Below are 25,423 nucleotides of genomic sequence, written 5' to 3' on the forward strand. Positions count from 1 at the left end.
AAAATAATGGAAAAGGATAAAGCTTAGAAGTAAACAGTGATAGTTAAATAAAATATTAGAAGTAAATATTTTCACATACCTGGGATGTGCTTCATCATTACTAAGATAAAAAAGATATAAATATCAAATTTTGTCTTAAGAAACTCCTCTGCAGCATACTAACACTTGGATTACTGTTTGTAATGGTGCAAGAGCCACACAGACATTAATGCTCCACCTGCTCCCTTTGGGGATTAAAAGTCATAAGAGGATTTATTCTGTTATGTGCCATCCAGTTGTTTCTGACTCTTGGTGATCTTTTGAACAAAGGCTTTTTGTTCAACAAAATTCTTTTGAACATTCCACTTGGCTTCTTGTCCTTTTCAAGTTAGTATCTTTTATGTTGTCCATCCAACTCTTTTGCACATTTCCTCTTTTTCTTTATCTCTCAATCTTCCCCAAGATAACTGCCTTTTCCAATGATTCATCTGCTTGCATAATTATATCCAAAATACATCAACTTCTGTTTAGCGATCATTGACTCCAAGGAGCATTCTGTCTTTATACTCTCTAAAACCTTCTTATTGGTCATTCTTGCAGTCCATAGGATTCTTAATAGGCTCCTCCATGCTCATAATTCAAATTTAATATAGAAAGACAGAAAGCAAATTTAATCAATTCTAGACCCCAGTAAATCATAACTTTCAACAATCTCTGTTTTTTCCTCCCTCTGTTATAAACATCTAAATTGCCAGAAGCCATCACATTTGTTTTGCTGATGTTTAAATTAAGCCCGGCTTTGTTACCTTCCCTCTTAACCAATAGAATCAACTGTTTCCAGATCTTCCTTAGTTTCTGCTATGAGGATTGAATAGATCATATATCTTAAATTTCTTTTTCTGCCATCAATCTTAATTCCAGCTGGATCTTTGTCTAAGCTAGCCATTCTCATAATATAATCACTATAAATATTAAAAAGATAGAGTATACAATTCTGTTGCACTCCTTTTTTCATTCGAACACTATCTGTTTCTCCAAAGATTGTTTTCACTAATGCCTCTTCTTGGTTGTCATACAGCTCTCTTATCAAGAGAATTCCCGTTCTCTTGATAAGATATTCCTGTATTCAGGTATTCCTGTTGATTTCATTACAATTCACAGTCTGTTGTGAGCCATGCAATCAGAAGCTTTCTTATAACCAATAAAACAGATGAATACTTTCTTTTGACATTCTCTTGCTCTTTTCATAATCCATCTCGTGTTTGCTATCTGATCTTTAGTTTCTCTAGCTTTCCTAAAACCTGCCTGTTCTTGTGGCATTTCTCTATTCACATATGGCTCCAGCCTTTATTGGATCACTTTCAGCATAACTTTACTTAACTTTACAGCATATTTCTTCTTCAAGTGTCATCTCCTAGAAGGAGGTTGGCAACCATGTCACGGAATTCTTTTTCTTTCTTTTGCTGCTCTGGAACATTTATGGTAATTCAAGCCAGTCCAGTCCTTAATGTCTTCAAACCACATTCTCCTGGGTCTACCTCTCCCTCTTTTTCCACATCCAATTTCCCTTCTAATATTAATTTCTGAATGCCTTCTTTTCTGATTAGATGTCCAAAATATTTAAGTTTTCACTCTTTAATTATTTTCATTAATGTTCTTTTCATTTTTGCTTTCTTTAAAACATCTTCGTTTTTCATTTTCTCTGTCCATGGTATTTTCAACATTCTTCTGATGGTCCACATTTCAAAAGCTTCTAATTTTTTCTCTGCTTCTTTATTTAGAGTCCAAGTTTCACTTTTGTAGAGAAGGCTTGACCAGATATAGCATTTTATTAATCTTTTTCTTGTGTTCTATATTAATGTCTCTGGATGTTAGAACAGTTTTTGTATCAGTAAAGGTTTTTCTTGCTATCTCTATTCTTCTTTTTATTTCTTTAAGGGAATTTCCTCTGTCTGTAAACATTTGTCCCAAATATATAAAAGACTGAACCTGTTCAATTTTCTTTCTGTTAACAGTTATGTTCAGTTTCTTATTTATTGGTTCTTTTGATAAAATCATGCACTTTGTTTTCTTTAGGTTAATAATTAGTCCCATGTCAAAGCTTCTGTTGTAAATTTCTGTGATTAAGTTTTGAAGATCATCTTCAGATTCAGCTATAAGAACTGTGTCATCTGCATACCTGAAGTTGTTGAAGTTCCCATCTCCGACTTTTACACCCTTCAGTTCTGAAACATTTTTAAAAACTTGCTCACTATATATATTGTTCAGTAAGGGTGATAAGACACATCCTTGCCTTACTCCTTTTTTGATTTCAAAGTTGCCAGAATATGTATTTTTATATCTTATCGAGGCCATTTGATTCCAGTATATATTTGTAATTATACGTAGATCTTTTCCTTTTAACCTATTATTCTGTACGATACGTATTAATGTCTTGTGATCTATTGAATCAAATGTTTTGGTGTAATCAATAAAACAAAGATATATGCTTTTCTGGTTGTCAAGGCTTCTTTCACATAATGTTTTCAAATTGAAGATTCCTTCTCTTGTACCTTTGTCTTTTTGAAAACCTGATTGAATGTATTCTATTTCTACTGACAAAGTGCCTTTTATTCTTTCTAGGATTATTCTCAGTAGTAATTTTGTAATATGGCTTGTTAAAGCATATTCACTTGCATGTAAAAGTAAAGCAATGATTCTGTAATTCTCATTATCTCTGGAATTTGATTTTTTTCCAAACCTGTTGACAAATTTCAGCCAATATATTCACTTCATTCCCAGTTGCTCTCAATAATTCCACTGACACTCCATTAGCTTCAGGAGCTTTTCCTTTTGGTAGGCAGCAAATTCCATTGCTGATATCACTTTCCTTTTTTTTTTTTCTTTTTTTTTTTTAAATCATGGTTCATCAACAAGTTCTCTCCTTTCAAATTCTCCTTCAATATTATTTCTTGTACAAATCATCTACATACTCTTTCCATCTTTTTCCACTAAACATTTTCCAAAATTACTTTTTATAACTTCTGATCTAGGGATAAACTTCCCTGTAACTTCATTTATCTTTCTAAGCAGATCTCTTGTTCTACTCATAATATTGCTTTCTTCAATTTCCTTGCACCTTTTGTTTAGATTTTTTTTTTCATTATCTTATTATTTTTATTATTATTTGACACCTCCAGGGAGTTCAAGGACTCGTCGAGGGAGGGCACCTGCTCTACAACTCCGTCTCCACCATTCAATCACCAACTGAATGCAACTACACCATCTACTGCCGACCACCACTGGCATTTCCACAGACAATCACAAACATCCATGCCCATTGCGGGATTCGAACCCACAGCCTTTTGGCCGGAGAGTGGATACACTAACGACTTGGCCAACCGTGCCAGCAAAAATCTCATAAAAAAAACTCAATCTCTAAATATATAATAAATAAATTATTGCATTAGAATTGGATGACACCAAGAAATCAGTGGCATGAGAGCAGAATAGGCTGCTTGGTCTAAAATCCATGTTAGGATAACGAAGAAGAAAGGGAATTTTTATAATGGCTATTCAACTGAAGTTGAGTTAGCTGGTCTCATATGAAAGCAGCATAGTTTTAACCCATAATCTCAAGGAATTAACTCTGTCGATTCTGGAATCAAATTTATTTTGGAAACAGAGCAGATTTCCTCGAACTGACCAAAAACAGCTTATCTTTCTTAATGTGCTAATCTTAAGGTAGCCAGATAGTAGTTGGCAGTTTTTTTACTTACAGAAAAAAATCCAGCAGAGGAATATACAATGATGCAACTTCCCATCAACATCTTTCTCAAAAATCTAGCACTATCAAAACTAGTTCATTGTGCACACACACTGTGACTCTCTAACTCAATTCAAATCTTATTTCTGAGATAATAAACAACCATTGTTTCCATTCATTCTTATCTCTCTCTCTCTCAAAAGAACATTATTAGGGTTTCTATTCTTTAGTTCTAAGAATTATCATAAAATAGTTTTCTGCATATTGTAAAATATGCAGAAACTAGACATAACTACTTAACAGTATTCATTAAAAATTACAAGAATATTTATAAAAAAATAACAATTTTACTTACACATGAGTTTCAGGGAATAAATTGTTTGTAGCAATTTCTGTTGTGTGTTCTGTTTTGGCAATCCCTTTGAATACTCCAACAGTAGTTGGCCATCATGTGAGAATCCCATCTTCCTTGGTACCGATCTTCCATAGTTTTTAAGTCTTGATGAAATCTTTCGCCTTGTTCATCGCTTACAGCACCTAAATTCTCGGGAAATCTATCAAGATGACTATAGGAAATGAAGCTTTATGCTCATGTTGCAACCTAGGCGCTGGAAATTTTCAAGCATCGTTTCCACTAGATCTTTGTAATTGCATGGTTCTTTGTTTCCAAGAAAATTATTCGCAACCATCGTAAATGAAGTCCAGGCCTCTTTCTCAATTTCATTCATAGAGTTTATGAAATTTGGGTCTCTCATTAAAGTTCTAATTTGCTGTCCATCAAATACACCAGCTTTAATTTTTTCATAACTAAGTCGTGGAAATTTTTCACATACGTATTGGAAACAGTCACCTTGTAAATCTAAAGCTTTAACATACTGCTTCATAATATCTAGTTTGATGTGTAGAGGTGGAAAAATGATTTTTTCTCTGTCAATTAAAGGTTGATTTATAACATTCTGTTCTCCAACATTTAAGGATATTCTAAGAGGCCAATGTTTCTGACTCCAATGTTGGTTTCTAGCTCGTCTATCCCAGAAGCATAGAAAACACGGAAACTTTGTATATCCTCTTTGAAAGCCAAGTAAAAAGTTCATCATTTTAAGATCCCACAGATGATCCAGTTATGGTCTGTATATTTTAATAACTTCAGAACCTTTTTAATGTCCTCATATGTGGACTGAATAGCCGTAGGAATTGAGCCATATACATTCCCATTTTGTAATAAGACACACTTGAGACTTCTGCTTCCTCTTTGAAAGCCAAGTAAAAAGTTCACCATTTTAAGATCCACACAGATGATCCAGTTATGGTCTGTATATTTTAATAACTTCAGAACCTTTTTAATGTCCTCATATGTGGACTGAATAGCCAGTAGGAATTGAGCCATATACATTCCCATTTTGTAATAAGACACACTTGAGACTTCTGCTTCAACTGTCGATAAACAAATGCTACTCATTTGGATGATATTGTACAACACTCATTTCAGTTAGTAAACCCGACACATTTTTACAGTAAACAAACCCACATTCGTGTTTAAAATATTGTACAAGATTACTTTCCCTGCTACGATAAAAAGTTATCTTCGTATCTTGCTCCAGTAAGTTTTTTCATTTAATCTCGAAGCTAACAATTCCGATGATTCCTTTGATAGGCCCAAATCTCTTACTGTCATTCAATTCCGCTTGAGTAAAACGTTGCAGTCCAGAACTAGAAATTAAATTTTCATTGTCTAAATCAACATCCGGGTCTTGCTCCTCAAGAACATCTGGCATATCCCGATCATGCTCGTTCTCAAGTAAAGGAAGCCGTTATAAATTGGCAGGGCTATTTCATTGGAATGAGCAACTGGCCAAATTGCTGAGTCGAGATTTGGATACACAATTTTTTTCTTATTCTTCTTATTATAACCAGAAGTCTGAACTAAACAAAAATAGCAATCATCTACGTGATTTTTCGGTTCACGCCAAATCATTGGAATGCCAAAAGCTAATTTTTGCCGTTTTCCCTTGCTCCACTGTCGTAAATTTTCTACACATGACTTACACACTTTATTTGGAGCCCATGAATTGTCCTGATCTGCAAGTTTTACGTCAAAGTATGCAAAGTACACTTTCTTAACGAAATCAGTGATATTTGTCCTTTGACTGGGAACAGTAAAGCTGCCACAAATGTAGCAGAAGGAATCTACACTATTGACACATTTTCGAATAGTAGACATGATGTATTTTCTTCACTGCCGACTAACGTGCAATTAACAAGACAAAAAAACCAGAGACTTTATTGAAACGTTATAAGTGCTCATCATACTTTCACGATCAATTAACGATTGACTGATTTCGATCGTTCTTTGTCCGCTATGACGCATATAGCATTCATTTGATTTAGGCAGTTGTCATCGCCTACTTTTCATCACCTAAATGTATTAGGTTGGTTATCGGCCTCTCTCGCATTTAAAGCTCTAGTATGTGCCATTGCAGGTTCTTACACATTTATTCGTTTACTAACAAGCTAGAGCAGTGAGCGCTCCGATTCTGATCTGCACACCGCTTTGAATAATAGGCTATATCTTCGGGAATTTTTCGAATCTCTTGATAAAAAGTTAGGAATAGATTTTTAAAAGTACGTACTTTCAGAAAATAATATTAAAAAATCGATTTTTTTGATCCTCTAAATAGTACTGCCTCCTTAAAGCTATCAAAAACTTACAAATTAGCAAAAAGAAATGCCATAGAGGAAAAACCTGACATGATAGAGAAAAATGGGTTTGATATTTGAAATCAGCGCACCCAAATTAGTAAAAAACAAGTGTCAGATCATAATCAGCAGAAAAAAATTTTTTTTTTTTTGTTGGCCAGTGTTATTTAAAATATGAATTGACTACATTGAACCAAAATTTGAACTTGTTAAGTGCAGACTTTCCTAGATTTGCAAAGTTCTACACCTTACCCATTGCTGTTAATTTCTGTTTGCATGTGTGTACTACAGATATGTTGCCTATCACTTTGGACTCTAATGGTATACAGATGAAGCTCTCCTAATGCTTCTAATCCTCACATTTGTAACGTGCTTTTCATTTTTTGTTATTTTGTTCTTTTTACCATTTAGTTAGTGGCAATGGACAGGATATAATTTAAAAAATTATCTGTTTTTGAGATTTTAATTTTTATTATAAAACAGATAAATGACCAGAAAAATTCCATGATTGACACAGTAGACCATGGAGATCAGATTGATTGCTGTGTCATAATATAAATTTAATGAAAAGCCAAATTACTTCCCCATGGCCATCCATTGGGCATATACAGTATGTTATTAATGGAAAATGGGGAAATTCTGGTGTGTTACAGTAGTTATATAAAGTGCTTCACTGATCTAGTTTAATTCATAATTTTTAAGATAAGATGCTTAAGTAGTTCTTCAACAAATTGATGGTAAATATTTTGATATTTGTCTGTGTAAAATAAAAAATATATATTTTTTTTTATGAAGAATTTTTATTTTCTACTCAGATTGTATTTGATTGTAAACTAAAATTGGCTATCAACATTCATAGTAGCTTAAGGATTAGCTGAGCTATCTTTGTTAAATTAGTCCCATACAAATAACATTCATACAGTCGATTCTCTTACAATAACAAACACTTCACTTAATATAGCAAACAGCCGAATAGCCTGACCAAAGCCCAACAGGCATAGTGGTATGCTAAAGGAAATTCACTAGATAATCTGCACTATAACAAATCATTCCTGTGGTCCTTGGACACCTTCCAACTTATTAAAAGCAATGTTGATTTAAATTTTTTTTTACAAAAACTTATTTAATGGAATCGTAACTATTTCGAATAACTCTTGCAGGCAACTCGAGAAATATTCCACATATTTCTTATATGTATTCATTATCTTATATAACTAGAAATATTTGGATAAACATTCCTTGTCATATAAGTGTGTCAGTGATATATTTTGTAACTCACAGTTATTATACTGATGTGAATATTTATTTTTAAGGCATATGGCAGACCGAATGGGTACTCCACATCTACAGCAAGTGTTAAATCAGCAGTTGACTAATCACATTCGAGATACACTGCCTTCATTAAGAGATAAACTTCAGCGACAAATGATATCTATGGAAAAAGATGTGGAGGAATATAAAAATTTCCATCCTGATGATCCATCAAGAAAGACAAAGGCAATGTTGCAGTAAATATCTCCATTTTGATATTTATATTTCTTACCTTCTAATACTTCAGATACTTTAATTATCTTTGAATCTCATTTTTCAGCAGTATATCACTTAATTTTCTAATTGTGCAGAATTAAGAAAGTTAAGAGGTCTGGATTCATGGCTATATCATGAAAATTGGTTTAATGTTTCTGTAAAAGTGATTTGTGCATGTTTCACTTTTTTTTAATAAGAACAATTAGTGTTTTGTAGTATATTATTGCTGATTTTCATGTTTTTGTATTTGACATATTTTCTAATCTTCTGTGAAATGTTGCAAACTCATAAATTGACACACCAGAAATGCACAGTAGGCAACAACAAAATTGAACGCTAGCCTGTCCACTGAAGAGAAACAAGCTCGTAATAATACAAATGAGGATATTGAGAATTAACTAACTTTCATAATCTCAAGACAACAAATTATTAGACAGTTGATTCTGAAATTACAAAATGTTGAAATGTTTAAGAACCGTAGGAAGAACAAGAAAGAAAAGCAGCAGAATGAGAGATGACAAAGAACTGAACTAGGTAAGATATTATTAAGTAATAATAACAGATTGTTATGCAACTGTGTTAATGATAAGAATGCACATAATCATGGACATAACTGTGATAAAAGAATAATTGTGTTCTCGGCCAATTTGAACTTCAGTATATACAGGGATATCTACATGAATGAGACATTAGACATAAATAGAAACTTGCTGGCTTAGTTGGCTGGGTGACATACCCATTCTCTAGTCACCAGGTTGTGGGTTTGAATCACACTATAGTGAGAGCATGTAGGTTTGTAAAAGCCTGCTCTGGATGAATTTATATAGCTCCTTGGGTTTATAAGACTTTTCTTTATTATTATTTTTATTTTAATAATCAAGTAAGTAAAGCAAATAAAAATGAGGTAATATAGTATGGAGACTCAGTTATTAAACAAGCCATTAATGATTGTATTACTATTTGGTTTCCTGAGCAAAACTAAAAAATATGATGAAATGTAATTGAAAAATAAAGTGGGAGGGGAGTAAGAGATCGCAGTTCTTGTAGTTGCACATAATTTAACCAGCAATAAATACAAAATGAGAAGGGATATTTAAGAATTATATGAAATGAGTGAAATGTCAATGAAAATCATTAGTCTGTTGGCAAGATATGATATCACTGACTTAAGAAGAAAGGATATGGTGGAAAATGATTTTATGTGCAGGATCTGTAGAAGAAACAGTTAAGAGATTTTGGATCAGAGAACTGAGTTTGAGGGAAGAATAGTGATTAGGAATTTGGAGAAATTATTTATTGGGGATGAAACCTAATTTGGAAAGTCAGAGAAACTAGATCATGATGAAGTAATGGTAAGAATCTTTGTGAGAACAATTAAGTTATGCAATTCTTTGTTAATAATATAAATCAAGGATGTAACTGTGATGAGATAATATGATTATGTAACTCATCATCAAATTCCTGCCACGTACCCTCAAGCGGTGTACAGGATATGATAGTACTACATGAAAAATTTACATCATTACTAACTTCCTATCTACAATTTTCCTCCAAATCAGTCTGTTACCTGTCAAGACTCCAACATTATCAGATCTTATATTTCTATCTTGTAAGCCACTTTTTACTGTATCAATCCACCTATATCTTGGTCTTCCTCTGGGTCTTTTTCTTGCCAACTGAGAGCACTTGTTTTGCTAATCTTTCCTCGCCCATTCTGTTTAACTGACCATACCACTTGAGATTAGCTCTGCTAACGGATTCCTGGATGCTGACAATGTCACGTTCTTTCCTAATAATCTCCTTTTTAATATGATATTGCCATTGATGCCATCTGTTCATGCCCCCTAATCTTTCTGGACTCTTATATCTGTGGTCTCTAGTCTTTGGTCAAGTGTTTTACTTCTGACTGAGCTCTCAGATGCATAAGTTAAAATCGGTTTGATCACAGACTTGTATACAGCTAATAAGTATAACATCATCTGCATAAAACAAAGAGCTGACATTAACATCTGCAATTTTGATATCAGGTTTAATACCACTTTCCTTCATAATGTGATCCATATAGATAATGAATAACAGAGGGATAATTTACATCTTTGTCTGACACCAAATCTAACATTAAACTATCTTCCTAAACTTCCTTCAATTCTAACTGCTGACAACTCAAATAAAGACCAAGTATTGCTTGATATAATGCCCCATTGACACCATATAATTGTAGCATATTGTTATCCTTGGTTTGTTGTTTTATCCTGTTTTCATTTGCCTTTCTTTTGCTTTTCTCCTTGTTCTGTGCCCTTTAGTGATTTGTGTATCAAGTGGCCTTTCTTTTATTTTTTGAATTGCTCCTTTACTATACAATGATTAATTGTTATATCACGTGTACTTAGTTAAGTTGATGTCTCCTCCTAAATTAATTCTTCTATCCCCTATTTCCTATCATTTAAACTTTAAGGTCCCTACAAAATGACAAAATGCTGCTGGTGAATATGCCTGTGAACATGGCCGATTCACGAGTGCAAATATCTATCTCCTATGCTAAAAGAGGTGGATCCTACCAGGATCTTGGCTGACTAGCCATCAGTCATGCTTGTAGTATGGTGAGCACAGTTAAGCCTTGGATGGATTTCCGTAGTGGGCTGGCAACCTACAAAACGATCAAAAACCCTGATATAACTGATATAGATGGCAGTGCCAATATTTCGGTGAAGTCCAGAGGGCCATACCCAGGAAGTCTTAGTATCATGCCTCTGCATGACCCCCCCCCCCCCGGGAAATATGGTGTCATAATGAGCCATGGCAAAGTTGATACTAAGCAAAGAGCTGGTAGAAAGCTATAAAGTGCATCTCCCAAGACGTTATGTGGCCAGCGTGGGAGATGTTAGGACTGCAATGACATCTGCTGTTTCATCATTTGGCAGAAGAATTCATATATCAACGGCAATGTGAAACAGCTGGCGGGCGGAAGATTCTGAATACAGATCAACGGCTGACAAAGTGAGCCAAGTTAGCTGGCTATTGCAAACGTGGAAGAAATCGGGGGGCCTCACTACATTACTATCCTCTATCCTATAGTCGACTATGGACAAACAGAAATATTTTACAAGCTATGCTTTGGAAGTTGGAACCTCTGCAACGTCCCAAGCTGTAAATAGTTACAGGGAAGAAGACACTGAAACTATGATTAAAACGAGTGCTGCAAGTGCACTCCATGATGATGTCAACTTAAATCCGAAAGGAAGGTTGGCATCTGATATTCCTCATTTGAAAACAAGAAACAGTCTTGAAAATTGGAACATGAGAACATTATATAAACTAGGGAATTTTGACAACCTTATACAGTAAATAAAAAGACTTAAAGTTGATGTGATGGGAATTAGTGAAACAAGATGGCCTAACATGGGAAAACTAGAAAAAGATGGCTTTACATTTGTATATTCTGGTGGAGAGAAGCATGAATATGGAGTGGGTTTCATGATTAAGAAAGACATCTTTAAATGTGTAATGGGACTGTGTCCCATAAACGAAAGAATAATACTTATTAAATTAGCCGCAAAACCTTTTAACGTCATAATTATCCAGGTTTATGCCCCTGCAGTGACTCGCAATGATGAAGAAATAGAAGATTTTTATAATAACTTACAAAAATCTATAAAATATTTAAAATCAAATGAGATACTCATAGTGATGGGTGACTTGAATGCAAAGGGTGGAGCAAGGGGAAGAAAATCCAGTTGTTGGAAAATTTGGACTAGGCGACAGAAATGAAAGAGGTGAGAGATTGATACAATTCTGCATTCAAAACAACTTGCACATAATGAATACTTTCTTTCAACATCCAAAGTTCAGACTATATACTTGGACAAATCCAGATAACTCTGTAAGAAACCAAATAGATTTCATAATGATAAATAATAGATACAAAAATAATATAACCAACATAAAAACATACCCAGGTGCTGATATAGGTTTAGACCATGATCCTGTTGTGTCTACTTTAAAAATTAAACTAAAAAACATTTCTAAAAACAATCTTACTAAAAGACTCGACTTCATAGCTCTGAATATACCTGACAACATAATGGTGTTTAACTCAGAAATTAGGAAGAAATTAGATCATGTAGGATATAAAACAGAAGACAATATATTTAAGACCCAATATAATACTTAACACAATATACGTAACACAGAGGAAATTGAAAACAGGTGGTCAAATTTTAGAAGTGCAATATATAAGATAGCTAACGAGTTTATCCCAAAAATTAAATACAATTAAAAAAAACTCTGGATGACTGAATCAATACTAGAACTTATGAATGAAAGATGAAAAAAGAAAAGTACACAACAGTATAGAATACTCAGTAAAATTATAAAAAATGAATGCAGGAAGGGTAAAGACAAGTGGCTAAATGAAAAATGTAAAGAAATAGAGGAATTGGACAAGAAACACAATAGTAAAGAAATGCTTAAATCAATCCAAGCTCTGATACATAAAAAGAAAATTTTCAACCATAAGCCTTGTATAAAAGATCAAAATGGAAAAATGCTACTAGAGACACAAGATATCATAAAAAGTTGGAAAGAATATGGAAAAGAACTGTTTGACTTTAATCGCACAGATGCACCAGATATACAAAATATGGATGGTGAACCAATTACGTATAACTAAATAGAATATGCCCTAAGTCAAATGAAAATAGGTAAAACACCAGGCCCTGATCAGATCCCTATTGAATTGTTAAAGAAAGTAAATGAAAACACACTTAATGACCTAAAGGTTATTTTTAATAACATTATGATACATCCCTGATGATCTAAGGAAATCCATCTTTGTCACTATTCCCAAAATTCCAAGAACTTTTGAATATACAGAATATAGACTAATAAGTTTAACAAGCCATGTTACAAAATTACTACTAAGAATAATCCTAGAAAGAATAAAAGGCACTTTGTCAGTAGAAATAGAAGACACTCAATCAGGTTTTCAAAAAGACAAAGGTACAAGAGAAGGAATCTTCAATTTGAAAACATTATGCAAAAGAAGCCTTGACAACCAGAAAAGCATATATCTTTGTTTTATTGATTACACCAAAGCATTTGATTCAATAGATCACAAGAAATTAATACATATCCTATAGAATAATGGGTTAAAAGGAAAAGATCTACGTATAATTACAAATATATACTGGAATCAAATGACCTCAATAAGATATAAAAATACTTATTCTGGCAACTTTGAAATCAAAAAAGGAGTAAGGCAAGGATGTGTCTTATCACCCTTACTGTACAATATATATAGCGAGCAAGTTTTTAAAAATATTTCAGAACTGAAGGGTGTAAAAGTCGGAGGTGGGAACTTCATCAACTTCGGGTATGCAGATGACACCGTCTTTATAGCTGAATCTGAAGATGATCTTTAAAACTTAATCACAGAAATTTACAACAGAAGCTTTGACATTGGACTAATTATTAACCTAAAGAAAACAAAGTGCATGATTATATCAAAAGAACCAATAAATACGAAACTAAACATAACTGTTAACAAAAAGAAAATTGAACAGGTTCAGTCTTTTATATATTTGGGACAAATGTTTACAGACAGAGGAAATTCCCTTAAAGAAATAAAAAGAAGAATAGAGATAGCAAGAAAAACCTTTACTGATATGAAAACTGTTCTAACATCCAGAGACATTAATATAGACACAAGAAAAAGATTAATAAAATGCTATATCTGGTCAAGCCTTCTCTACAACAGTGAAACTTGGACTCTAAATAAAGAAGCAAAGAAAAAATTAGAAGCTTTCAAAATGTGGACCATCAGAAGAATGTTGAAAATACCATGGGCAGAGAAAATGAAAAACGAAAATGTTTTAAAGAAAGGAAAAATGAAAATAATTAAAGAGCGAAAACTTAAATATTTTGGACATCTAACTGGACAAGAAGGCATTCGGAAATTAATATTAGAAGGGAAATTGGATGGAAACAGAGGTAGAGGTAGACACAGGAGAATTTGGTCGAAGACATTAAGGACTGGACTGGCTTGAATTACCATAAATGTTCCAGAGCAGCAAACGAAAGAAAAAGTTTCCGTGACATGGTTGCCAACCTCCTAGTGGATGACACTTGAAGAAGATGCTAAAAGAAATCAGGAAAATTTATTTTTATTTATGACTGCGCCACCTGAGTTCTTCACTTAAAGCATCAGAGATTTATCCTAGCACCTGTGGGATACAATTAATTCTAATTATGAGCTTAATTAACAATTGTGGCAATTCCCCAAATTCTTAGCATACAGGTTTGGAGTTTTTTGCAAGGCAGTGCATTGCACAAAGATCAGGCGATAGTCTCTGTTAAGCAAACAAAACACATTTATTGTAACTTAAAATAATTCTCCACTATTATACACTTTTCATGGAGCTTCTTTATTAATCTTATCTTGAATTTCAATTACTGTCTAACATTGTCAAAATTGCCAGTTACAGTGAGAGGAGATTCTCATATTCTACAATTCTGGCTGCCACTATTCCTAACTTATGTTATGCTAACATTTTGATTTCAAACCTTGCTATCCGCGACAGTACTAGTAACATTATGTCCAGTGGACTCACAATTGTCCTTCTGCACTTAACTATTAGTACAAAAAATTCTACTCACTGGTCCTTAGTAACACATATAGTCCTATCAGCACATGAGATCCTTGGCTGTTTCTGCCGATTCCTCCAATCCGTTCTGTGTACTGGGTTTCCTCGTTCATTGCTCGGTTGCCATCCTTCCGTAATTCACCTGTGGGGATAGCGGCACATCTTCGCTGATTGAACTAGGTCGAACGATGGCATCCTGCTTTCAGTGCACGAGGCGAGTTCCCTTACTTGCTACACATCGCAGAAATTTTCAATGCTTCTCCAAGTCTCCCCTTTTCCCCACGGGTTGTGTATCGACAAGTCCAGTCAGGCCTATGGACTGCAGCTAGAGGACTACGAGAAAGAGAGAAACCTCATTCTTAAGGCCTCCTTAAGTTTTTTGGGAGTTCTCTGTTTCAAGATCGGAGACTCCCTCCCTCCCTCCCATGAACACCCTGCGATCTCTCTGGCATCAGCGGTCTTGACCTTGAGTGTAGGCGGGAAAACTTCCTTGTTCAAATGACCTTCAGCTCTATTGTTTGCTTTCAAGTCCCAGACATAATCCTTTTTACTTGAGGTAGAACTATTTCAACACCATATATATAAAAAGGGCAATAAAACTGAATGCGTAAATCTTACTAAGAACACTCATTAGAGAAAAACCACTGAAATTCTCACATTCAGTTTTATTGCCCTTTTTATATATGTGGGTACTATGAGAGCTCGACTCCAATCATCTGGAATTCATCCCTCTGTCCAGGCCTTCTGAATTATGCGGTGTCGCCACTGTAAGACGTGGGGCATGGATGTTTGTGATTGTTCATGAAAATACTAGTGGATGTGATGGGCAGTAGATGGCGTTGGTGTAGGTGATAATGATGATAATTGCAGTTCATTGTAGTTGGTAGAGACAGAGTTGTAGAGTAGGTGCCCTTCCTCAATGAGTTTTTGGACTCCCGTGGAGGTTACGTAATAATAATATCAGCTACTCCTGCTGCCTTTTCACATTTCAGCCCTTTGATGGCATTTTCTACTTCAAGTAAGGATATGTATTCCTGACTGCATGCCTGTTGAGTGTTTTTTACCACTATACTATCACTGCTTGTTTCATTTAGCAATTTTTTGTAGTAATTACTCCATACTTCAAGAATATCTTTTTCTCCTGTTTTTGTCACCTTTATCATCTCTAAATCTTTTTACAGCATTCTTTCCTCCATTACTGAGCTTTTTCAACAACCTCCAGAATATCTTGCTATCTTCTTGATATTTATTTTCTATATTCTTACCCAAGTCTTCCTGTGACTTTTGTTTAGCTAGTTTGACACAGTGCTTAGCTTTCTTATGTTTGTCTCTGTATTCTCTAAGAGCATAAGCTAACTTATTTGCCAGGAACTTTTGATATGATTTTTTCTTTTCCTTCACTGCCTGTTTAACTTCCTGTGTCCACAATGGAGTTCTAATTTTTCTATCCTTACAGACAACCTCACCACATGCTCTCTGGCTGAATCAATTCAGGGTTTTCTTTAGGGCTTTCCACTGAATCTCCAAGTTTGATTCTTGTTCTCAAACTCAATTTTTCTTCAATAAAGTTTATGTATTTTAGCCTACAGTTCACATCTGAGAGCTGTGCAACTTTTATTCACTTTAAAACTTTCTTATATGCTCTTCTTTTCAATACGAAATTCAATTTTATCTAATTTTGCTCAAGACTAAATAATGATCACTTCCAATTTCAAATCCTCTGTACACTCTGGTGTCCTGCACCAGGGAGAAAACATCACTATCAACAATAACGTAGTCAATGAGACTTTTCTTATTCCTTGCCTCTTCTCTACATGTGAATTTGTGCACATTTTTATGTTGGAACAGTGTGTTAGTAATAACTAGTCCATGTACTGAGCAAAACTTTGCTCTTTTCTCCAAATTTTGCCGAAATAGTTTTGTATGTCTGACAGTCATTTCCTCCTCTGGTATTTAGATTCCCAACAAGGACCAACTTTTCCTTTTGCATTGTGTCAGTTGCTTTCTCTGAAACCTCAAAAAATTCCTCTACTTCTTCCTTCTGTGGGACCAAAGGTACAAATAAGTCTCATTGTCCAGTTACCCGTTCTGATATTTATCCATATCACTCTACTTGAGACTGCCAGCCATTCAAGAAGATTAGCCTCATATTTAGTGTTGAATACTATGCTTACTCCTTCTTTTCCTTGATTATCATTGCCTGAATATGACATTTAGTATTTATTGCTTAAAAAGATCTCACCAGTTTTTGTCTTTTTTGTTTCAGTCACCCCTGTTATGTTGATCTTTTTCTTTGAATGGCAAAGTAGCTCCATTACTTTGCCATTCAAGCTTCTTATGTTGATAGTACCAATCTTGAAATCTGGTGGTGTTGAGTTGGGGTGTGTTTTAAGATTTGCTCCAGTAGGTAACTTTTTGCTCTTGCTCTGGTTCCCTGCTGAAAACAACGGGGACCTTGTTTAACTGGGTGACGCCCCAGCCGGCATGAAATTCTGTCATGTTGTGCCATCATTTTATATTTTGGTTTAAGCCAGTAAGAATACAATGTGGTCAGCTTAATCCCAAATTGCCAGGCCATCCTTGTTCCTTCAGTATATCCATGTAGATACCTAACAGGGTGCACCATACGAAGGTGAGGATTGGACATTTCTGATACTTCTGACCTGGTCGGTTCTCCACATTCCTTTAAAGGCTCTGTGGAGGTATCCTCTCAGTTATACAGCTTTGATCCTTAAGCACCCCTGCTTATGTAACTGTTATGAGATAATAATTATATGCTCTTTCAGTTCAGACTACCAATATTGCAGTCATCGCTTTCTTCTGTAAGTGAGACATTAGATAAGAATGGAGATTCGTGAGTTGTTCAAATGAGTCATACAGACTACAGAGGTGAGTATATATATAAAAAAAAAAAAAAAAAAAAAGCTTGTAGGTAATTTATTTTGTCTATACACAAATGCCAGACGTATCAAGGTACAATGGATAAAGTTTGTTTTGTTAGGTGAATATACATTAAGGCTTCAGATTGTAGGCATTAATAAAACCTGGCTTTCAGAGGCAAACTGAAATCGAGTGTAAAGGGTACAATATTTTTAGAAAAGACATACAAGACAGTAGAGGAGGGGAAGGTTGACTCATTTGAACAGCTAATGATGAATGATTTGAGTCCAGTTAGGGAAGAAAACTATGACTGCAATATTGGTAGATATTCCATGTAGCATCGAGTTTGAGTCTGTCTGGTGAGAGGTGTAATCTAACAAGATTAAATACATGGTTGAGTGATATCATTACGGACTCCTTGGATCATTTGCTAGTGGTAATGAAATACATTGCTATATCAGCCTGATGGGTTGCTAAACAAGTAATTACACTGTACAACAAAATTTTACAAAAGTCATGCCTCCAGATTAATTGTCATTTCTTATAGATTTCGAGGTGCTGAACACAAATATATGAAAATGCAAAATTGGCTACGGTTTGTGAGAGATCTGCAATAGTTTTTTTTTTATTATTATTATTACATAACACCTCCAGGGAGTCCAAAGACTCATTGAGGGAGGGTGCCTACTCTACAACTCTGTCTCTACCACTCATTTCACTAACTACAACAAACTGCAACTACCTTCATCATCCACACCAATGCCATCTACCGCTGACCACCACCACCACTAGTATTTTCACAATCACAAATATCCATGCCCACGGTGGGATTCGAACTTGCAGCTTTTTGGCTGGAGAGTGAATACTCTAACCACTCTGCCAACCAGGCCGACTATATAAGCTGGTCTGGTTTCTTATATAAGAAAGGCAGTTTCTTATATAATAGAGTAATACATATCACATATATACCAGTAAATGCCTGCTTTTATGTCCGACATCGCTTTGCCTGTCACTTTTATAGCTGCTCAGGAACATCTCTAGCGAGTGTCCAACATTGTCAGCCAACATGGAAACGGACTACTTTCCCTTATATTGTTTCTCCGTTATTGCAATTTCCTGATGGAACATTCACAGTGCTCATCACTAACCATGCCTCAGTTTTCAGGAAAGAAATTCAAGTGAGAATGGAGCAAGTGTATTTTTAAGGACATATTGCAGCCAAGTTTATGATACAGAGACAAGTCTTCATTCAGTTACTTGCAGTTTTCTGCCCTGACATTTCCTAGGAAGTTGACACCAGATGAAATGTGTCCCAAGCTTTTTTTCTCATCACCTAGCAGATTGTCGGACATCTCATCAATGAAGAGCTCTCAAATCTGAAGATCCACAAAAACTTGCTCCTTAATTTTTGCTTCACTGAGTCGAGGGGAATTTGTTAGCCAGGTACTTGAAAGCTGATCCAGTCTGGTCCATCACTTTTATTAAATTTTTTACCAGGCTGACTGTGTGCAAGGGTGGTAGCAGAATTTTGTGTTTCTGCTAGTGCTTGGTGTTGCACATTCTTCTCTCCGATCTTCAGCGATTTTGTCACAGGCCAGTCTCTCTTCGCATAGTACAAAGTCCTTGCTCAGCTGTCCCATTCATGCAAAAAACAGCAGTACTTCATATATCACAGCGATGCCAGCCATACTTGCTATGTTGAAGACATTCCAACAGCGGTTTTAGGTTGTCGTAGGTTTCTTTCATGTAGACAGCATGTCCGACTGGAACGGATAGTAGCTGGTTTTCATTATGCAACAAAACCATTTTGGGACTCAATTTCCATGAGTCTATGAATAGTCATCATTTGTGCGGGTCATGTTTGATTCAAAGGGCCATCAAGTTATCTACATCGTAGCAGAATAAAGGATCATTTTCCTTTTGTAAGTAATGCGCAAACTGTGCATAATTAGTGCAAAAATGAATCAATTGGACATTTTCCTTGAGAAGATTCCATTGTAGAAGTCTTGATCCCAGTAACTAAACTTCAGCCTTGGACATCTCCAGATCACAAACAAGACCATTCAGTTCTTGTTGTGTGAGAATGTGTAGCACTGATGACGCACCATGGCTGACATATGGATCATCATTAGATTCCAAAAGCTGAGGAGAACCTGACATTGGTTCGCTTCTGTCTCATTGTTGTCTGAATCGATGGAAAATTCTTTTGGAGGTTCGGAAACAGGAAGTCCACCATGTAGAACTGGTCAGAGAGCAGATGGTATATTCAAGGACACTATTGTCCACTTCTTTTTCCTCATGATGCCTCCTGAAGCAGGTGGTACAATGCAGAGATAGCAGTCATTTGCATGATTGCTTGGCTCCCTCCATGCTATACAGACAGAAACTGCATCGACACTTTACTACCTTTCAGCCATTTTGGAATATTTCTAGTACATGTACCGCAGCATGTGTGTGTGTGGGGGGGCTTGTCCTGGTGCAGAACAAGTCCCCTATAATTATAAGGTGCAGGAAACTGGCACTGTGTCACAATCTAAAGATAAATCAGAAGGGTTCTGTCAATATGCAGCAAGTAAAAGAAAGAATGAATGCAGATTGTGTGGTGGTGGTAGATGTAAGAGATTGTTCCACTAATAAGTGCTCATTTTTCTAAGAGCTATTGACCTGGTGTATGCAGCATGGATCTCAGTGCTATCTCTGCACTACATGAAGAAACTGGTGTATAAGGAGGAACTAGAACTCTTGCATAATCTGAATAAGAATTCAGTAATAGGCATTGATACATCAGTATGGATGCTAAAAAGAGTGTTGAACTGGCTGTCATCCAAACCTCACATCATTGATTTATGGACTAACTAATTTTATCAGTCTTTCACTCACTTACTCACACACACACACACACACACACACACACACTGAGAGAGAGAGTCCCTTTATTCTTAATATTCATTGCATTGGTATATAACCATAAGAGCTTGCCACTGGTCCCTGTTTTCTTCCCAGAATTCCTCTGTCATTCCAGAAAACATTTGACTTCACTGCTTTCATTGAGGCCATTCCTGTAGCTAGTTATCTTTCATACAGCTATTGCTCTCCTCATATACACATTCTTTTTGGTTACACTCACAAATCCTATCACCTATAATGACATAATAATCACCTGATTATCATGTCTTTATCTGAACACACACCCTTCTCTAAAGAGCAGTGCATGCAGTTTAACACTACTGTTCTCACTTAGATGCAGACCATCTCCCACTCTTCTTATCTTTAAATTCCATGCAGCTACATACTCAGACTTGCTATACATCTTAGCTGTCATACCATTCATAATATTGCCCTTTTCCTTAGCTGTCTGCTATCATACCTTGGTTCACACACAACTCTTTCACACTTTCACTTCACTGTTTCTAACAACACACTTAATTTCTGTACCCTCATTCACATTGTCATGAATCATTTCTTCCATCCAGCACAATCAGTTCTGCACTTTTCTCCTCTCTATAGTTCTGTCATTCTTCATATTGCCCCCCCCCCCATACACACCTTCAGTACCTCTTTCTTAACATCCTTTGCCATAGAATCTCTGCCCATAACATTACTGGTACCTTCCTTACACTTTCAATATCTAGTCTCTTTGTCAGCTGCTCTATCTTGCAGTGCACTCACTTGAATCCTTTGCTCATCTTCACCCATTTTCACATCTTTCATATAATTTCCATTACCACTCTTATTTGTTTCACTTTCTTTCACTTCTTCCTCTTTATTACTAATAGGCAACTGTATATGTTGATTCATAGCTTTCATTCTGCATTCATTATGTTTTTCTTTTACTCCATCCCAGTCATTTATGCTGTCATAAACTTTCAGTTACTTTTTTTTTCTACAGGTTCACTTGTATTCTTTTTTCACAGCTTTCTTCCACTTACACACTGCTCCTTCCCATAAGCAAACACTACCCAAGAAATTAAAGCGCTCATTCTCTTTGTCCCATTCTCACTTACTATATTTACATGCACATTGCTGCTTTCACCCACAATCATTTGTACTTTGTGACACATCACTTCTCGTTTAAAATATATTTTGTTTCGTATACATTCTGCTGTCATCCAATTGAAAGACCCATAGCTTATCTACATAAGTCAAAGAATACATGTAACATGCTTGCATTCTCAAAACAACTGAGATCAGGTGCATATCGAATAAAGACAAAGCAGCTGCATCTTGATTACCCCACTCAGTAATCATCAGTGTACACTTTTAGATAAGTCAATTCCTTTAGATTTCCTGCCTTTTGTTGGCAAGATTATTATTTTAAAAAAAATGATAATAGGCTTAGGAGTTATCAGATACAAACTACATTTGGTACACGCTATTACAATGTAAAAATTACATCCATGAAAAAAACATGCAAAACTTTCTCTCTTTCCTCTCTCTCTCTCTCTCTCTCTCACACACACACAGCCTTTCATTATGTAATGTATGATTATGGTAACTGTTGATCATAAAATTAAAATGATATTTTTGTTACAGTATTTTAACTTTGTACTTTTTTTTTTTTCATGTGAATTCCATCACGGACAACTGTAAATATATAGTATGCTAATGTTCTGTTTATTTTTATTAGTATTACTGTTATTATGTGACACCTCCAAGGAGTCTAAAGGCATCATTGGAGGGACTACTTCACTACAGTTCACTGTCTCCCTTACACTTAATCTCGTAAACTACAACACTACTGCCACCAATACAGTGCCATCTACTATCCACCACCACCATCACCACTAGTATATAATGTTTATAAATTATGTGTGTTCTCATGGCTGACTTGCCTGTATGCAGGATGAAAAACCCGAGTTTCTGGGAGAAAAAATTTTGCATTGCACATTTAGTGTTTGCGGAACAACATTTAGGAGCAGTTGATCATATACTTCGAATTTTTATTTATTTTCTTTAGAATACTATGCACTAATGGAACTGAATGTGTGGCATACTGTAAACGCTTATAAATATATTTCTAGATTTTTTTTTAAATACTATTTATATACTATTTCCATTGTAGACTAATATTTTTAAGCATTTTAAACTGTTTTTGTTTCAAGAATGATACAACAACTTCAGACTGATTTTGAAAGACATATAGAGGGCTCAGGTTCAGCTGCAATCAATACCAGCGAACTCTCTGGTGGTGCCCGAATCAATCGTCTTTTTCATGAGAGATTTCCATTCGAAATTGTTAAGGTATGCTGAAAAAAGTTTCATAATTGTTAAAAATAGTGCAATAACTGACAGATTCTAATAAATGTAAAAGATCACAATAGAGTTGGCCAAATTTAATTGTAATCATAATCCTCTTGTGAATTTACATATAGTTCAACATTTCTGCCACTACTCATTATTTTCATTTGAGATTGTGTTCAGCACTTCCTGTCATCCAGGCTGGATTTCTGAAATGTATTTAAATATCTTCCTATAAGTTGAAAGTTTATGTAGGAAAGAAAAAAAAAAAAATTGCAGAAAGCTAGGACTATTGGAATTGGACAATGCAGCTCCATAGTCATTTTGTTCTTGATCACAAACTGTTGCACTGATAAACACAGCATTGAGGCTTTGTTGTATTGAAACATTTTCATTGGTTTGTTAAAAACGACTGATATGCCTGCTATTTTATTGTTTTTATGGAGCAATTCACCACTTTTTGGCATTGTCATCAGTACAGAATTTTTTTATGTTGCTCCCACCCATGAAAGGTTATTTACAAACCTATATAGTACATTTTATACCGTGGGTGTGCTAAGGATTTTTTCCCCCCTATTTTTATCAGTTTCACACGCACATGCACAGTATATGTTTTATTTTTAATTTATTTTTTACATAGTTCAGAAACTCTTCTCTAGAGACCAAACATTGAACTTTTTTAAGCCACTTCAGATCTCTAATAACAAAGGTGATGAAATTCATCTCTCACCTAAAGACAATCACAAACATTCATTTGAGATTGTGTTCAGCACTTCCTGTCATCCAGGCTAGATTTCTGAAATGTATTTAAATATCTTCCTATAATTTGAAAGTTTATGTGGGAAAGAAAAAAAAAAAAAAATTGCATAAAGCTAGGACTATTGGAATTGGACAATGCAGCTCCATAGTCATTTTGTTCTTGATCACAAACTGTTGCACTGATAACCACAGCATTGAGGCTTTGTTGTATTGAAGCATATTCATTGGTTTGTTAAAAACGACTGATATGCTTGCTGTTTTATTGTTGGTGGGATTCAATCTCACATTCTGGTACACTAACTACTTGGCTAACCAGGCCAGCAAATGGAAGAATATTTTCTTCACAATGGAACCAAGTTGTGGGAGTGCCAAAAAAGTTGACTTTTTTTGACAGTCAGACATAACCCTCTGCTCCTCCTGTATACTTTATTCTTCCTTCAAACCTGTATGTATACCTCTTTTCTCCCCTTTTATTTCTTTCTCTTTTATTTTACTATGTTGCATTATTTACCATAAATTAACAAATTCACTGTGTTTGCTCTACATGTGTGCTTTGTTGCACAGTAATATCTTCAGTTAACATCTCTTTTAATGTGCCTAGGCAAACATACTTTAAATACTCTGACCTCAGATCATTATAAGGAAATTTAGTGAGTAAAGAGAATAAAGGAAATAGCAGTGAGTTTGTTGCTGTAGAACATCAACATAGCTTTTGCTACAGTGTTTCTACCAGCATTTACAGGAAATAGTGGCTGATCTAGTACCAAAGATGGGTTAAAAGACTTCTGATTGTGTGACATTACAGGTAGTGGAGTTTATAAGTAAATTTTCTTGTCAGCAGCATTAAAACTAAGTTTCTCATTTTTGCCTTATTCTGATGTCGGCATTGGTTATAAGTATGAAGTAAAGAACAAGTAATGCTTTATTTATAAATAAATTTTAAAGAACATTGAATTCTTTCAAAGACTGATCACTAAAACAAAAGATGCTTTTGGTGATGATACTTCTGTTATTGTGGAGAATTGGTACCAAGTTATTAACAAAAATTAATTGCCACTGTAATAATTTTAGACTCCTAGTATAATAATTATATTTCAAGTCTACATTTGCAGAATGGGGCCCTTAGATCTGCTTTGTATTATATGCATTTTAACTTGTTAACATTTGGTTAATAAACCAGTTTTGTCCTAGTTATCTTTTTCTTAACTTTTGTGATTTACAGATAATTATAGTTAAACACAGCACAGGTTAATTAAACTCCACTAGGCAAATCCACTACAATCCTAATATTGTTAAAATAACACTTTCTGGCAAGTTTTAAAAAAGTTTTCTTATCAAGAAATTTATTTCTATGATGGTTTATAATGCTGTGAAGAATTCTGATATACAAATTCTTCAGAGGTGTGCTAAATTAGTCTTTCAAGACAGATTTTGAAAATTCCCAGACCTACCAATAACGAGAATTCAGATGTTGAGAAGAATAGTGATGATATATCCGGGCTTAATTTCTCTAGTATTAAGTTAAAAAATTTAATAGTAATCAGAAATCATAGTAAAGAAGAACATTGGTGTATTTTCTTGAATATCCATACTACATAAGATTTCTATTCCCGTTTCGAAAGACAGAGGGACAAATTCCAGATGATTGGAGTAGAGCTCTCATAGTACCCATATATAAAAAGGGAAATAAAACTGAATGTGAGAATTACAGAGGCATTTCAGTGTTGAGTATTCCTGGTAAGACAACAGAAGCCAGTTGTTCAGCACCAAAGAAGACAAAGTCAGTTCCATCAGCAGGAAAAGTTATGTAATCGATGTTTTGGGATGCTAAAGGCATTTTGTTTATTAATTATCTTGAAAAGGGTAAAACAGTAACCGAGGAATATTATTCCGATCTTTTAACCAGACCAGACAAAAAAAAAAAAAATCACAAGAAAAGACCCGGTTTGCAGGGGGA

The 25,423-nt window shown here is 34.9% G+C and overlaps 1 protein-coding gene across 1 annotated transcript in view; it reads left to right on the forward strand.

Moving 5' to 3' along the window:
- Window positions 1–25,423, forward strand: part of LOC150108694 (dynamin-like) — a 306,464-nt gene that overhangs the window by 111,597 nt on the left and 169,444 nt on the right. Inside the window, exons 7-8 of the mRNA XM_090416156.1 lie at window positions 7,735–7,929; window positions 22,572–22,710. Coding sequence (XP_090272282.1) covers window positions 7,735–7,929; window positions 22,572–22,710 — 334 coding nt within the window. The remainder of the gene's footprint in view (window positions 1–7,734; window positions 7,930–22,571; window positions 22,711–25,423) is intronic.

The sequence above is a fragment of the Typopeltis vanoorti genome, chromosome 3 (assembly GCF_054136105.1).
Source record: "Typopeltis vanoorti isolate ZY-2024b chromosome 3, IOZ_Tvanoo_1.0, whole genome shotgun sequence".
In the NCBI taxonomy this organism is placed as follows: domain Eukaryota; kingdom Metazoa; phylum Arthropoda; class Arachnida; order Uropygi; family Thelyphonidae; genus Typopeltis; species Typopeltis vanoorti.